At 44.5% G+C, this 16,134-nt stretch overlaps 1 protein-coding gene across 7 annotated transcripts in view; it reads left to right on the top strand.

Annotated features, from left to right (window-relative positions):
* RORA (RAR related orphan receptor A) overlaps positions 1-16,134 on the top strand; it is a gene marked incomplete at its 5' end in the record, with an annotated part of 381,112 nt that overhangs the window by 322,200 nt on the left and 42,778 nt on the right. For 6 of the 7 annotated variants that reach the window (XM_081170619.1, XM_081170616.1, XM_081170621.1 and 3 more), the window contains one exon: positions 12,439-12,524. In XM_081170619.1, the coding sequence (XP_081026745.1) occupies positions 12,439-12,524 (86 nt within the window). Of the gene's footprint in view, positions 1-1,417; positions 1,479-12,438; positions 12,525-16,134 lie in introns of those variants that run through there. The other variant, XM_081170620.1, reaches the window with a different exon arrangement.

The following is a 16,134-nucleotide window of genomic DNA, read 5'->3' as shown; positions in this document are numbered from 1 at the left end:
ATTCATATTTTAGAGTTCATATTTTCAGGAATTCTCCAAAGCCTTAAGGCACTTCTTTCTTTTCAACTGTAATATGAAATTCTTGCTTGAAGAGTTTTTGAATTCATAGCTTTAAGTAATTGAGGAATGATTCACTGGAATGTTTTAGAACAGTGTGTGGCAGAGTTATTGGGCAGGGACGCTGGTGATGCTCTGTCAGAATTGGCTCTTAGGGAAGTGAGCGGGGTGAAGGGAGGCAGGGGGAAGAGAAAAGCTAAAGAAAATGGGGTCTTAGCCAGAATTGGATGGTGGATGCACATCATAAATCCCTCCTGACATCCACCTGGTTGTCATTGAAGACCCAGGCATAGGCAAACTTGGCCCTCCAGATGTTTTGGGACTACAACTCCCATCATTCCTGACCACTGGTCCTGTTATCTAGGGATGGTGGGAGTTGTCGTCCCAAAACATCTGGAGGGCCAAGTTTGCCTTTGCCTGTTGAACACCCACAACAGACAGAAGTTCTTACACTTGTGGTGCAGCCAGGGCCAAGTTAACTGCACAAGTATCAGGCTCAATGAATTTGAATCAGGAGCCTCTTCTGTGCCATGGTTCCTCTTGTGGTGGGCTATTCAAGACTGCAGAGTGGGGTAAAGAGCCAGGATGGACTGCCCTGGTTCCAGCCTGGCTCTAGAAGCGCACCTGGCCTGGCTGAGAATGCTTCCAAGCTAGGGTTGGGTGTTTGCCAGACTCCCATCATGTCTGAGTGGCTCTCTAGTTTTGTCTTCAGTAGCTGCTTACCTACCTGCTGTACTTCCAGTCTGACACACAATCTGGTTTCTTTTCCTTGTCTTTTGCCTGGATCAGACTCTTTAGCCTTAAACCCTTGACTGCCATCAATGCTCCTCAGGCCTTCAGTGCAAGATTCTCCCCCCCCCCCACTTCTGCCTGGGTTAGAACCTTCTGTCTTTATTTGCTCTTACAGTCCAGCTCTGACAATAGGAAACCCAAGTGGTTGCCTTTGGGGCAGCATTTGATTTTGGAATTGTGTATTCCAGAATCTCTTGCCAAGTCACAGGTGTTGAGGTGCAGCTTTTGAGTTACATAATGAGTCAACATGAAGCAGCAAAATGTTGAGCCAGACCTATGAATTACCCTTGCTCTTAAATGTATGATGCCCGGGACCTGAAGTGTTGCTGCCCAAAGCTTCATCTCTGCTAGGCTTTGGCACTTTGGAAACAAGGCTAAAAAGGCCCTTTTTGCCCCCCCAAAAGGGGGGGGGATGACTGATGAGTGGTGTAAAATCTAGAAATTGCTGTGGTCTTACTGCTATTAGGCAGTGAGGGTCCGTAAGGACCAAGCACCACTTAAAACCTAAGAACTGGACATTGATTTAAGTTTTCTTCTTCTTCTTCTTCTTCAACTCTGTTGACTGCAGTGACACCTAATGGTCATGGACAGAATTTCCTCCGATCTTTTCTGTCATTCTGATTCAACGGGTATTTCTGTAGCTTTTTCAATTGATTTTCTTGACAATGTAAGATTGTTATCACCGAGTTAGTACATACCTAGTTCATCCTCTGAATAAGCTGCCTGACACTTACATTAGTTCTAGAAAGATTGGATCTAGTCTCCAGTAATATCAGAGATGGGATGTGTTGCGGTTCTTACAGCACTGGGCACCAAAAAGCTACTTGTGGACAGAAGGCTGCTTTTGAGCTTCTGCCAGTCAGTAAGAATTTGAGGTGGGGGTATGTGTTTTGAGGGCAGTGATTTCCTGACTTTTGATACAAGAACTAGGAGTTGTTGTTTAGAAAGACTGAGCCTCCCCCAGAGGAAAGTGGCATTACTTGTGGCCTCACACTGAGCTTCCCAGGCATTCTAACCACCCTTGAAGTCCAGTACCACTACAGATAAAAGTTTGGCTGAACAGGAGGGCCCAGCCGTCTTGTCTATAACCAGGTGCTGCCTTTGCAGATAGGAGCAAACCCACCAGCGCCAACAGGGTGTGCCAGCAAACTTGACATTCCCAGAAGGGAAGAGAGTCTTGCAAGTCCACCTCATCTTTCCAACTTGGTGGGCAGGGGAACTTGCTGGGACACCTTTGTCACTTCTGTGTGGTTCTGAACTTCTTGACCTGTTCCTGAATTGCGACTCCTGAGCACCATGTCTGCTGCCGAGCCTGTACCATTACTTGTCTGAGTAAAGATCTCTTTCTTGGTTACAAGTAAGAGCTTTTGTCTGTGTGTTTTGGATAGGAGGCAGGACAGCAGTTTGGGAATTACTACCCTATGGGGAGAAACACAGGGCAGACTCAATACAACTATAGTGGCATCTGTATCATAGCAGCCTTAATGGCAGCTCCACACAATGAATTGTCCAAGAGGATAGAATTTTGTGTGTATAGCTGTGATGACACCTGATCACAAGTCACTTTCCTCACAAAGGTCACTCTAGACTACCTGTTTGTTGAGCATTTGAATGTTGCTTGAATGGCTGTTCCCCTAGGTATTCATACGCTCTGGGATCCTTGTCCTGCTGTCTTAGGAAAACCCCTGCAGTATGACTGGATGTTTAGATGGGCAATGCCATCCTTTGTTAAGGAATGCTGTGAAAAAGCATATGTATAGCACTCCACGCACTACACCCAGAGGCTTAAGTAAGAGTAGAGCTGCCCTTGTAAATGTTTTTAAAAAGCAGCAAATAAACAACTAATCACTGCTCCTTTTTAACCCATTCTGGTATCACTGACAGTGTTAAAGAATTATCATAACCAGCTATCATGAGGGGCGGGGGCAGGGGGAGGTCTTAATGGTGCTGTGATGATCTAACTCTCTCAATACATTTTTACATTGAAATACATTTATTCACATTTGCAACATTCCTCTCTGCATGTGTGAATGGGAAATGAACAAAAAACACAGCTGTTCTTGTGTATGTTTGCAATTGGTACCTTACCATTTCAAGAGCTGCATGAATGTGCTATTTTCCCTGCACAATTCTTCACACACTTATTTTGTGAAAGTTTTTTGAGCACAAAAAGCATATGCTCCCAGTTTCTGAAAGTTTCTGTGCTACCTGCAATGTTGATCTCCTCTTGGGAATCCTGCTGCGACACATGGAGGAAAGAGCGCCCTCACTTTGGCGCATGTGTGCCACCACTGCCAGGGCTTATTATTGATCAAGTACCTCCTATTTCACCTTCATGCTGTACAAACAAGTCCCTGCTCATGGTTTGCAAACTAATCCCGTCAAAATATAACTGTATACATGAGGCCTGAGGTTTGAGATAGCTGAACCTGTACAGACTGGCAGGAGGCCATTTATCTGAGAGTGGTTCACAGGGTCAGTCTTCCCTCTTAGGCAGAGCAAGGCAGCTGCCTCAGGCAGCCAATTTGGGGGGCCATTAAAGTGTGTCAAGTTGTCCATTATTCCAGTAATCATTTTTTAATGTATATAATTTCTACCTTAATCTCTTCCGGGCAAGGATGTGCTTTTTGGTGGGTGGGGTCTTTATTTTCCTGCAACGAGCCATGTAGACTGCCTGCTCATATATCCGCTTGCTTGTTCATGACTATCTTTACAAAGGCTGTTCTCTGGGTCTGTTCATACCCCACATATAGCAGGTGAAAATAGTGCCTTTTCTGTAGTGGCACCTCAGTTCTGGAAAACAATCCCAAAAGCAGTGGTTTTTGTTTGCTCCACTTAACTTCTTCTCTCCTAAAGCTTCTACCGTTTGGTTTGGTTATTTATGTGATTGTATGCTGCTGTATATGTTTATAAAATCTGTTCTAGTGTTGTTTTTATTATTGTTTTTAATATTTATTGTAACCTGTCCTGGAAATCTTTAAAGGCAGGGTGTATATTTTAAAAGAAATTATAGTAATAGTAGATTGAAGCTGTGGCACATGAATACTAACATTCTCACTAAAGGAAGAAGGGATGCTATGTGAACATTTTGCCCTGGGTACCAAAATGTCTTGGAGTAGCCCTGATTGTGCTCGTCTAGGATGCACCTGACAATGCTTACTCTTTGCTTCACATAGCAACGAAGGCTGGCAGATAAGGGCTGCTCCCCCCTATATGATGCTGTGTGTATAGTGCTGGAGTTTAAATTACCGGTAGATCTGTCACCCAATGAAGGACATCTGACAGTGCAATCCTATAGGTGTTTCCTCAAAAGTAAATCTCACTGAACCTGATGGGGCTTCCTTCTGAGTTAGACATGCATTAGAGTGTGCTGTTAGCTGATTAAACATTGGATTCTAATTTATTAATTGATGCACTAAATCTGCACCAATGTGTGTATGGGTAGCAAGGGGGGGGGGGTGACAAAATATTTCTAATGGAAAAAAAAGCACAATTGTTATTATACATAGAAGAGGTGCTTCCTTTTTCCTCTTGCAGTAGAGAATTCTTCTTTAGATACTGCTTGCCATCTGCAATTTTTTAAAAGTACTTATTATTGTGGCTGTAAGGCACCTTGGGTGTTAGAGGCAGAGAGGTGGGGCATCAGTTGAAATAATAAATAAATCATAACTACTTGCCTGAAAATTAATTTACATTTTTTGCTGCTTTATCAATCGGGGCATTTTCTAGTCATTTGATTTTTGAAAACATTGGTTATCCCAAACAATTAATTGACTAAACATTGCAGCCCTCCTAGATATCCATAAATCTGTGTTTGACTAGGAGGCTGTTTGTGTTATGAACTGCTTGTGCATTTGTAGCTAGACACCACCAGCCCTAACACCCCAACACGTTGTGAACCTGGCATTGAGGAACTTGTCAAAATGATAATATTGTTGTAAGCTTCAAATGATTTAGGTGAATAATACTTAATCATCATGAATTACTTTAGGGTGCACAGGAGAGCAAATTATTTAGGTAATGGAGCTGAAAATGCACTGGGATTAGAACATTATGCAGTCAAATAATTCCTTGGTTAATTCTGCTTCAATGCAAATTCTTGTTTGTGCTACTAAATATGTATGAGTGCCATTGACTATGTATAGCTTCATGTTTAATCAATAGAATTAGAAGGAGCAACAGCAATGTTTCTGTCACAAATGGTAGTCTTTGATGACGGCTATTTTTCTAGAAAAAGAGGTGCCGGAACTCACCATAAATGCCTCCCTTATATTAGCAATGGCGCTCACCTGAGAGGTGCTGGGACTGCAGCATTTACCAATTTTATATACAGAATGTGTTTATGTTAGTGACCATCCCAGATCTGAACAAACATTGCTTATGAATATATCCCTTCTTATTTTGGAAGTTTCTTGTGCTACCAGACAAACTGCTTTCCAAATGACTGTCAGATTTTTCTCCCATCTTCTTTATTTGTGTCACCATCAGTATCGCTTCCTTGTGTGACAACTTCTCATGGTGCTTTCTGGGTCTGGTGGATGTTCATGGCAAGTGCTGCTTTTCTTTTGGAGACAAATCTTCAAATGAGAGCTGTTAAAATACGACAGATTCTGAAGTTGGTGATGCATCTGTATTGAAGGCTGTCCCATCTACCATATGCATGAGATATTTTGTATCAGCTGTTAGGACAACAGCTTTTGTTGGCTTATCTGTTCTGCTCCTACCTTCAGGGAAGGTAACAGTGAAAGAGAGAAGGAAGAGATGGAGGAAGATTATGGTGATGTGGCTGGTTCTAGGACAGGGGTTGGCAAGGTTTACCTTGTCTGGGAGATCCCTCTGTGGGCCAGATCGCAATTTCCGGCATCTGTGTCTGCGCAGACATGATTTTTGGTTTCTGCATCTGTGCAGACGCGATTTCCAGCACCGCAAAAGCAGTCCCCACGCCACACTGCACCGGTTTAGCACAGTGTGTGGGGACATGCCAAGTGGGCGGCTCGGTTTGGGGGCAGCTCGGGGGCTGGTTAAACGACCCTGTAGGCTGCTTGTGGCCCATCGGCCTTAGGTTGCCAACCGCTGTTCTAGGGCAACGTGAGTAATGAAGAGAAAGTTTAAAGTATTCTTAACAGTCCTGTTCAGGTTGTCCTCAATACGAGTTTTGTGTCACCTGAGCTACATAGTCTTCGCTGCCTGCTGTTGTAGCTGTAGCTCTCCATTTGTGCATTTTTGTGGGTGGGTGGGTCCTGACCCAGTCCTGAGACTGAATTTGTACAGAGAAGAGCATGATGGCTTTGTATGTCAATCTAGTTGTGGTCTGATATTTGCAAGGCCAGCCCACCCATCAAGCAAGGTGACGTGACCGCCCTAGGTGGCAGGATCCACAGGAACAGCAGATCTGTCCTTCCAGCATCACCTGCTGCTGCTGCCCCCACTGCCACAGGGATGGCTGCAACACACTCCTTGGAGGCCAGAACTGCCGCCCCCTTGGCAGCAGCCCCCCTCCGCCTCCAATGCTGCCTCTACTGCAGCCTCTTGGTGGTCGGTCTCCTCTTACGCCTAGGGAGGAAATGGCGGGGACTGCCCTTTGAAGTCTGCACCCGCTCAGCATGATTTAGAGTAGACCCCTTCCCTTTCGCTCCCATGACAGCCTTTGGTTTCCACTTCAGCCATCAGGTAATGTTCATTTGATTTCCTCCACCTTGTTCCCGATGTAGATCTTAGTCGCCTCATCTTCCCTGGCTGGGGGGGGGGGGGATGACGACACACTATTTTGTGGTTCTCCTCAGGTGTCAAAATATCTTGGTCCAGCCCTGGATATTTGATTCCTCATTCCAGCAGAGCGATCTTGTGTGGCCAGTGGATGTTACATAACAATCTGCTTAATGCTTCAATCTAACCATATGATTAGCTCAAACCGTAAATAAAATTCGGTGCATGCCTGGAGTGTATGATTAAGTGCTTTCCAGGACAGGAGCCAAGTCTTGCAGCACTTTGTGAGACTCTCTCCTGTTCTAGACTGACTGACTGAGCAAACGTCTGGAGCACCTGCTCAGGGATATTGAAGCTCACTTAGCTTGTTGTACACAGAGCTAAAGGGAAAATAAAAATTACAATGCCGTGGAAAGATAACCCAAATTCTTCACTGAAAAGAGCTGAATCCCACAACATGCTTGAGTGAATTTATCTCTCCTTTCTTCTCTTTAAAGTAGTCATGGGGGGACAGAGGCAAAGGATTAGGGGTGGTCATTAATGTACCACACCAGGAGTGCAGTGCAGATTGCTGCCCATGCATTTTCATGCTATCTTCACCTTCATAAGCTAAGATTTTGAGCCCAGTACCACATCCTGTGCTTTTTCTGCACTTGTGTGGATTCCCCCAACCCTACCACAGTTTAACCACTAACTTAAAGGTTTCTGTTGGTGGGTAGTTCTTTTGAAGACTGTTGCTCCTTCAGTCCCCTGGTGCCTTGCTTTTTTTGTCCAGCAGAGAGGCAGAACGAAGTCAGGCACATGGGACCCGGTTTTGCTTTCTTCTGTCTTTTATATCTGGCCACTTTCCCCCTGTATTTAAGAGAGCAGCTCTATTGTCTAGTGTCTTCTTTCTCTGTTGAAGAAAAAGTAAGGGTTTGCTTGGAGGGTGAGTGGCTGGTGGCATCTCTCTCCTTGTCAGAAGTAACCAGTATACTTCAAGTGGGTCCTTTAGAATCTGATGATTTCCCTCGCGCCCATTGCATAAAGACTGTAAGAATTCTAGTGTGAGAGTGCCTCTGTAAATATATATTTAGAAAAAATAATAATCTGTGAATTGAAATAAGCCTATACTCCAACTAGGCATATTGGAACTATGATTCAGGCTAATTTTCATCTAACATTATATCATCATTATTATTTTACCTAGAATGAAGTTATATTTCTTTCCAAATAACTTATTGGTTTTCATGTAAATACGAGAACAACATAGAACTACAGTAACTTGTCCACTGGTACATTAAATTTCATATGCAGTACACAGTACACAAGCAATATGTTTATTTATGCCTTATCAATTCAAGTATCCTCAGTGTAGCTTGGAAAATGTTACTGTTTCAGTAATAACAATCCAGTTTGATTGAGGTGTGGTTGACTAAGCAGTGCTGCGTTGCAATCCACGCTCATTTCTGGAGGAGCCTCGGTGGGTGGACTTGGGCCCATTAGCTCTAACTCAGTAATAGCGAAACAAAGCTGGAAATTTCTGTCATTATCTATGCCATGTCCTGTTTTGAACAGACACTGCATTTCTCACTGTGTCTTGTTTGCATGCGAAAAAGATTTGAGCAGGCACTTATTTGCATGCAAAAGATGAAACTGATAAGTGGGGGAAAACACCCCAATTACCCCTTCCTGGGGTTTTTTAAAAGGAAAAGTATCAAGCACCTTTTACATTCATCAGACAGAAACATGTATTTGCATTCACAAGGCAAATAGTAGGGGCAGGAACATCTGGCGTGGGGTTTATTAGATGACTTGTGACCCCAGGCTGTTGTGGAGCTGGCCAGGGAAAAGGACACCAGGCACATTTTGGGGGAAAAGGAGACCACAACACAACTTTAGCAGTAGCATAGCAGGGCATACAGGAAAGGATTATTTACTTACTGTTCCACATCACCCAAATCTCCAAGAGGTGCAAGCAGTGTTCGAAATTAACCCGCCGCCAGTCACTTTTTGCAGCTCAGGGCTGCCACCTAGTGCCCAAGTCAAGATTTGCAGTTGCGTGCTTTGTAACTGGCTGGGCAGGAGAGCTTGGCGATACATTGCGATGTTGAAAACCTGACGTCGCCCTAGTGTGTTGTCTGCTTTCTGAACCCAAGTCTAGCCTTTCTGGGAGATGAGTTAGCAAAGTCTGCTGATGACACCAAGTTGTCTGTGGTAGTTTTTAACTAAAAGTGGCTGTGAGGTGCTCCAAAAGGATCTCTCCAAACTGGGTGAATGAGTATTAAAATGATAAATCCGATTCGGTGTTAACAAGTGTAAAGTGATGCATGCTGGGGCAAAATATCCGGGCATTACATATATGCTAATGTGGTCTGAGCTGGTTGGTGGCAGCTGACCAAGCTTAGGGTCCCAGTGGATAGCTCAATTAAGAAGTTGACCCAGGTTGTGGAAAATGACTGGAAATATCATAAAGGCCTTATACAAGTCTATGGTGCAGCTGCACTTGGAATACTGTGTTCAATTCTTGTCACCACATCTCTTAAAAGCAGACATGTCCAACGCATCAGTCCCGATTGACGAGTAGATCCTGCAATGAATTCTAGTCGATCACCACCCACCCTCCACTGGAGACGTTGGGAGGAGCTATTTTGACGCTGCGCATGCATCCACCCCTGCCCTGTCAGTGCGTGTCTGCCCACGGTGCACCCATCCCTGCCCCCTCCAGAGAAACAGCCATCACCCACCCACTCTGCACCCATTCCTGGGTGGTAGATCACTGCCAGTTTTTATATTGGATCGTAGATCACAGCCGACTTCAAGTTGGACCTGCCTGTCTTAAAGGATATTATAATGCTGGAATTTTTTAAAGAAATGGTAGAGCATCACCCTAGTTTTTTAAGATTTGTGTGTGCCCCTCACCATTTACAGGGATGTTCTTTCCCTTGCAGAAATAAAAACATTAGAACTTTAAAAAATAATCATGTTATGTGGGCATGATGGACAGAATGAGACAATGTCCTTCACTGGCAGCTCCACCTCTCACAGAAGCTGTGATTTTGCAAACTGAAAGGAAAAGGTTCACCCTAGTGAGAGCCAGTGTGGTGTAGTGGTTAGAGTGCCTGTAGGACTAGAACGTGGGAGACCCGGGTTCAAAGCCTTACTTGGCCATGAAGTTCACTGGATGTTACTGTCCTATACATGCCTAAAATTAAGTCCCACTGAGCCCTCTGTATGACCTGTTTTGGTATGGCTGGTTTCAACCCTTCAAATACCAAAAATTGCAAAAAGAACCAAATAAATTATCTAACGCAAAGTTGTTGAGAAATTTATAAAGATACAGGTTTTGGCAAATTACCCCTGTAATTTTGTAAAAGAGGATTGGTTTTCACATTTGCTAGAATGAAACTGCAGTCACATCTCTTCTAGACGGCTTTCCCATTTGACTGCTTCTGTTTTAAAGAATTTGTCTTTTGTGCACAGCATTTATTCTATCTTCAGCTAGCTCTCTCATCTTGTCATCATTTGATTCATAATCTTGTAGGAGGAAAATGTGCCTAGACATATTGTTGTGGTGACCATAACTAAAAGGTAAAGGTAAAGGTACCCCTGCCCATACGGGCCAGTCGTGTCCAACTCTAGGGTTGTGCGCCCATCTCACTTAAGAGGCCGGGGGCCAGCGCTGTCTGGAGACACTTCCGGGTCACGTGGCCAGCGTGACGAAGCTGCTCTGGCGAGCCAGCACCAGCGCAGCACACGGAAACGCCGTTTACCTTCCCGCTATAAAGCGGTACCTATTTATCTACCTGCACTTAATGGTGCTTTTGAATTGCTAGGTTGGCAGAAGCTGGGACCGAACGACGGGAACTCACCCCGCCGCGGGGATTCGAACCGCCGACCATGCGATCAGCAAGCCCTAGGCGCTGAGGTTTTACCCTCAGCGCCACCCGCGTCCCGCTCAACCATAACTAGGCAGTTACTTTTGCATCTTACCGTATTTTTCGCCCCATAGGGTGCACCGGCCCATAGGGCGCATCTAGTTTTTTTGGGGGGGAAATAAAGGGGGGGAATTATTTCCCCCCCAGGTGTGGGGCTGGGGCGGGGGAAGCCCGAGCTTCCCCCGACCCCAGCCCCTGAACAGGCTGCTATCTGCAAGCCGTGGGAGAGCTGCGCGAAGCCCAAAGCCTGGGGCGTGCTGAGCTCAGCTAGCTGTGGGAGAGCTGCGCGACTTTGTGCAGCTCTCCCACGGCTAGCAGATAGCTTCCTGAGGCCTGGAGAGCGAGAGGGGTCGGTGCGCACCGACCCCCATCGCTCTCCAGGCTTCAGCGAAAGCCTGTATTCGCCCCATAGGATGCACACACATTTCCCCTTCATTTTTGGAAGGGGAAAAAGTGCGTCCTATAGGGCGAAAAATACGGTAATTTTTCGCCAAAGAATGACCGTGTCAAAGAATAAATGTGTCAGGAATTGCCTTGCAATAGATTACTTTATACATCCATACAAGGAGAGATGGGGTTCTGTTCAACCTGCACATCTCCATGCCAAGGCAAAAGTGTGGTGGATCTTTATCCGAGAGATGTTGTTTGCAGATGACACCGCCTTGACAGCACACTCCGAAGAAGCTCTACAGAGACCCATCAACTCTTTTGCCCAAGCCCGCAGGGAGTTCGGACTTACCTGCAGTCTGATGAAGACCAGGATGTCACCAGCACCCCACACTTCAGCTTTGATGAGCAGACACTTGAAGTGGTAGACAATTTTGACTGTCTGGGTTCCACCATAACCAGCAATCTTGTCATCAACACTGAGCTGGACAAGTGTATTGGCAAGGCAGCTATGGCAATGGCTTTCCTCACCAAAAGGGTATGGGAGAATGTGATGCTAATGTCCAATGCCAAGATGAAGGTCTACCAGACTTGCTTGTTAAGCATGCTGCTTTATGGAAATGGGTTGTGGGCAACTTACAACCAACACTTTCCACATTCACTGCATCAGGAGGATTTGGGGTATCACATGGCAGGGCAGAATTCCAGGCAAAGATGTGCTCTCCCAAGCCCACATCCCTAGCAGGTTTGCACTCCTGTCTCAGTGACGTCTACGCTGGCTTGGTCATGTCCACAGAATGGAAGATGACAGGATCCCCAAGGATGTGCTCTGCGGGGAGCTGACTTCTGGCAGCAGGCCAATTGGCAGACCAACTCTGTGTTACAAAGATGTCTGCAAATGTGACATGAAGGCTGGCAACGTCAATCCTGCCATGTGGGAATCCCTTGCAGATGATCTCAGCGCCTGGAGACAGATAGCCAAGTCCATGGCAATGAATAGAGAGAAATGACCGCTGGGAGGAACACACACAGAGAGAAAGGCATGGTGCATCTGCAGCAGCACAACTGGATGCCTTAATCTGCTTCCGCTGCAACATAGCATGTCTCTCTCACGTCAGCCTCTACAGCCACAGCAGACGCCGCAACCTACCAACAGCTTGACTTCCCCTTTGAAGACGCACTCCTCCGCTATCTCCCAGGACAGGCGGGTGCCAGCTGACAACTGGTTTATGCTGTATGCAGGATCTTGCCATGTGATGAAATGCTTTTTTTTTTATTTGGCCAAAGCAGAAACTCTTGGGTCCAATGCCTCTTGGTTTTAAAATGCTAAATCTGACGTTGTGAGTTTTTAAGTACTTTCTCAAATGACCCATTTTAATAACCTGAAAGCTATTATATAACAAGTAACCATAAATTAGTACAAGGCCCTAGGGGACCCTCACAGTTCAGCAATGAATAGTTAATGTGGTAGAATGTTGAGCAGGTTATTAGTTTTCATTGTACAAATGCTGATCAGGGAATGCTTTTCTAAGGTGTTTAAAAGAAAATATAATTAACTGGTTGTGTGCTTTTGTTGCAGCTCAAATTGAAATTATTCCATGCAAGATCTGTGGAGACAAATCATCAGGAATCCATTATGGTGTCATTACCTGTGAGGGCTGTAAGGTAAGCTTTATATATATTTTAAAAGTTATATATGAGAGTCAAAAAGTGTGTTCAATCTTTGACTTGGAAACGTGTCTTTTTGCAAGATTACATGTTTGCTAGTTGACACTAATTATCAATAAACCACCATAGACAAATTTTTAAGCATTGTTGTGTTTTTCTCCACTAAAGGACACTTGTCTAAATTCACATTGTACTTATAGCTTTAAAGACCCAAATAGGTACCTGTTTAGGAACTTAGGGTTGCCCTAGACTGATGCTTTATTGTGGGTGTATTCTGTAGCATATTCTTGTCACAATAATAGTCCATTAGTGGCAGATTTGTTCTCTTTGTTCTGTGAGGCTTCCCCACTGCTACCACAGCATTGCTGTCTGGAGGGCCTAAATTACAACAAAACCGGGGGGGGGGGGGATAAATTGGATTTCAGCAGGAAGTTATCGGATAGTCACTGACTGGAAATTAGGCATTGTGACTGCCCCAAAACTTATGCAGGCACAAACAGTATTGAAAGTGGTGTCATCAGGAAAGGTTTGGCTTCTTGGATCATGGCCTCTTGTTTCCTTGAGGAAGGACTTCTGGCAGTTGGCAAGAATGTGTTTACCAAGAGTCTTGAGAATCTGATCAAGAGAGCTTTAAACTAGATCTTGAGGGGGAGGGAGACAACATTACAGATGACAGAAGAGCACCTGGTATGGGGGATAATTTCACTGATACACAGGAAGCTGAGGTGGTGCTCCAGAAACCTACTAAAGGGCAGGAAACTACAAGAGGGAAGCAACTGGAGGGAACAATTCATGGTTTCAGTTGTCTCTGCACAAATGCACAGGATATGGGAAACAAAGAAGATGAGTTGGAGTTTTTAATACAGGATGGCAAATATGACCTGATAGGCATTACTGAAACCTGGTGGGAAGAGACTCATGACTGAAACGTAGAAATTGGCGGGTATAACTGTTTCAAAAGGAATAGACCAAATAGAAAGGGAGAAGTTGTTAGGATATTTCCGTTCCACCTTAAAAGGAAGCAGGCTTTGTGAGTCACAGAGTCCGCGCATGTCCTGTCCACAGGATGTTTATGTTTGCTGTTGCTTTCGATTTCTCAGTCTGTCAGAGACACTGACTCAGAACGGTCATGTTTTTCCTTTGTTCTGATCAACGCTAAATAAAGTCTGTAAATATGCTCTCCTGCTGTGCATCTTCTGCTGTGTGCATTATCTGCTGATAAAGAGTGTGCACGAGCCCTGGAATGTGGCAAGGTATTTCCAGGAAACTCGTGTCGCTAGAAGCTGCGTGACTACAGGGATCGATGGATCGTCCGGCAGCCGGCTTGGGGCCATGATGGACTATATCTCCCTGGCAGTATCCCAACAGAAGTAGCATTATATGTAAAGGATGTGTACACTTATGAAGAAATCCATGATCTGGAACATAGAAAGCAGATTGACCATCAAGCCAGACTGAGGTCTTGGATGATACCTTCCTAGAGCAGATTACCAAATATTCAAAAATGAGAGGGAGTCTTCAAACTCTGTCAAGAATGTAGGTTCTGACAAAGTCCTCCATTCCTTCATTGACAATTTCACTTCCCAGATGGTGGAAGACAAGGGGGTCATCTATCCTGGACCTGATCCTCACAAACAGGGAAGAACTGACTGATGAAGTGGAAGTACTCAGAAACTTGGGAGGAAGCAATCATGTCCTCCTGGCAATGGAAAGCTGAGTGAAGTTGGACACACACTCTGGACTTTAAGAAGGCCAATTTTTAAAAAGCTGAAGGGGCTACTGGGTGTGATCCTGTGGTCAGAAATACTCAAGGATAAAGGAGTCCAGAATGGATTGGCATTTCTAAAAGGAGAAATATTGAAGGCCCAAATGCAGACAATTCCAACAGGAAAGAAAAGTGGGAGGCATTAAGGAAACTGGTGTGGGTGCATAAGGAGCTTACAGATCTCTCTCCCCTCCCAGTTCTACCTCTGGAACAGCTCTCTTATGAAGGCTTCCAGGGCTGGAGGGTGGGCCAAGGCAGGTGGAAAAAGCCGGTCCATTAAACTTTAATTAGTTTAATGTTAAGTAAACGTCCAGTGTGCTTCCAATGCCATAAATCTTATCTCAGCAGAGAATTTCGTGCAGCGGTTGAAGAAGGCAGGAGAGTCAGTACCTTTCAATGAAGAATCCTGGAGCAAGCACTTTGGAACTCAGAAGAAAAACTTTATTTACAAAAGAAAAACCCTGGTGATAAAGCACACATGCTTTTATCTCCGGCATAAAGAAAACTTTACTCTAAACTTAACTCATATTAGCAAACACACCCATGGCCACAAACTGAGTCTGCGAGTCAGGTCAGGGGGGGAGAGAGAGAGAGAAAACACACGGGTGAACTGACTATACAAACTAACTCACATTCCTGGATGCTTAATGACTTCCAGCTGCTCAGTGATCAGAGCGACTTGTTACCTCTTAACCCTTTAGTACCAACACCCCCTCTCGCTTGTAACACTGAGCTGTACCAACCTTAATTCAAATTTAAACCTGAACAGAAATATTTATGAGATTGCGGACTCAAAGCTTTTGTAAAACCGTCTGCGAGATTTTCTTTGCTTGGACAATACTTTAGTTCAATTAAACCTTGTTTTACACTTTGGCATACATTTTGATAACGGATATCCAAGTGTTTTGTGAGTGCCTTGAATTGACCTGATTTAGCTAGTTTAATACAAGGTTGGTTGTCTTCCCACACTCTGATAGTTAGGGAACATTCTCCAAACAATTCTTGTACCAGTTGCTTATAAAATTCCAGTTCTCTACATACATCTGATAATGCGTTGAACTCAGATTCAGTTGGACTTAAAGCTATAAGTGATTGCTTTCTTGATCTCCAACCAATTAGTGCATTTCCAAATTTTATCACCATTCCTGACACTGATTTTCTATCTGGTCCAGCATCTGCCCAACTGCTGTCGGCCCAACATTCAAGTTGTGTGCTGCCCTCTGCTGATAGTTTTAAGCGAAACCTTTTGATAGTTTGGAGATACCTTAAAACTCTTTTTACTCCTTGCCAAGCATGCATTGATGGTTTTTCAGCTTGTCTACACAGCATGTTGACAGCATATGTTATATCGGGCCGAGTCCACTGTGCAATGTGGAGTAGACTGCCTATCGCTGACTGGTAAACCCTGGGATTACTGAACTCTGCCTGTTGCTCGGCTTGAGCATCCTTTGTGTAACTTAACTCCATTGGGGTTTTAACACCAGCACAGTCATCCATTTTAAACCTTTCCAGCAACTGCTGGATCTTAGCTTCTTGGCTGAGCCAATAGTTCCCATTTTCATCTTGCTGAATTTTAACTCCTAGATAAACAGATACAGTGCCTAGTGATTTTATCTGAAACTTTTCTCCAAGCTTTGTGGCAAATTGTTGTGCAAGTTTATCGTCCTTTCCACTGTATAATAAATCGTCAACAAATATCAAAACTGCTTCTTGTTCACATCCCGAGCCTTTTAGATAAAGACACACATCTGCTGCGCTCTTTCTGAACCCCATGCTCTCTAGAGCATCGTTTAAGCAGGAATTCCAATTACGGGCAGACTGTTTCAACCCATAAATGGATTT

The sequence above is a fragment of the Podarcis bocagei genome (assembly GCF_964188305.1).
Source record: "Podarcis bocagei genome assembly, chromosome: 14".
Taxonomy (NCBI): domain Eukaryota; kingdom Metazoa; phylum Chordata; class Lepidosauria; order Squamata; family Lacertidae; genus Podarcis; species Podarcis bocagei.
This window is presented reverse-complemented; position numbering and strand designations above follow the sequence as displayed.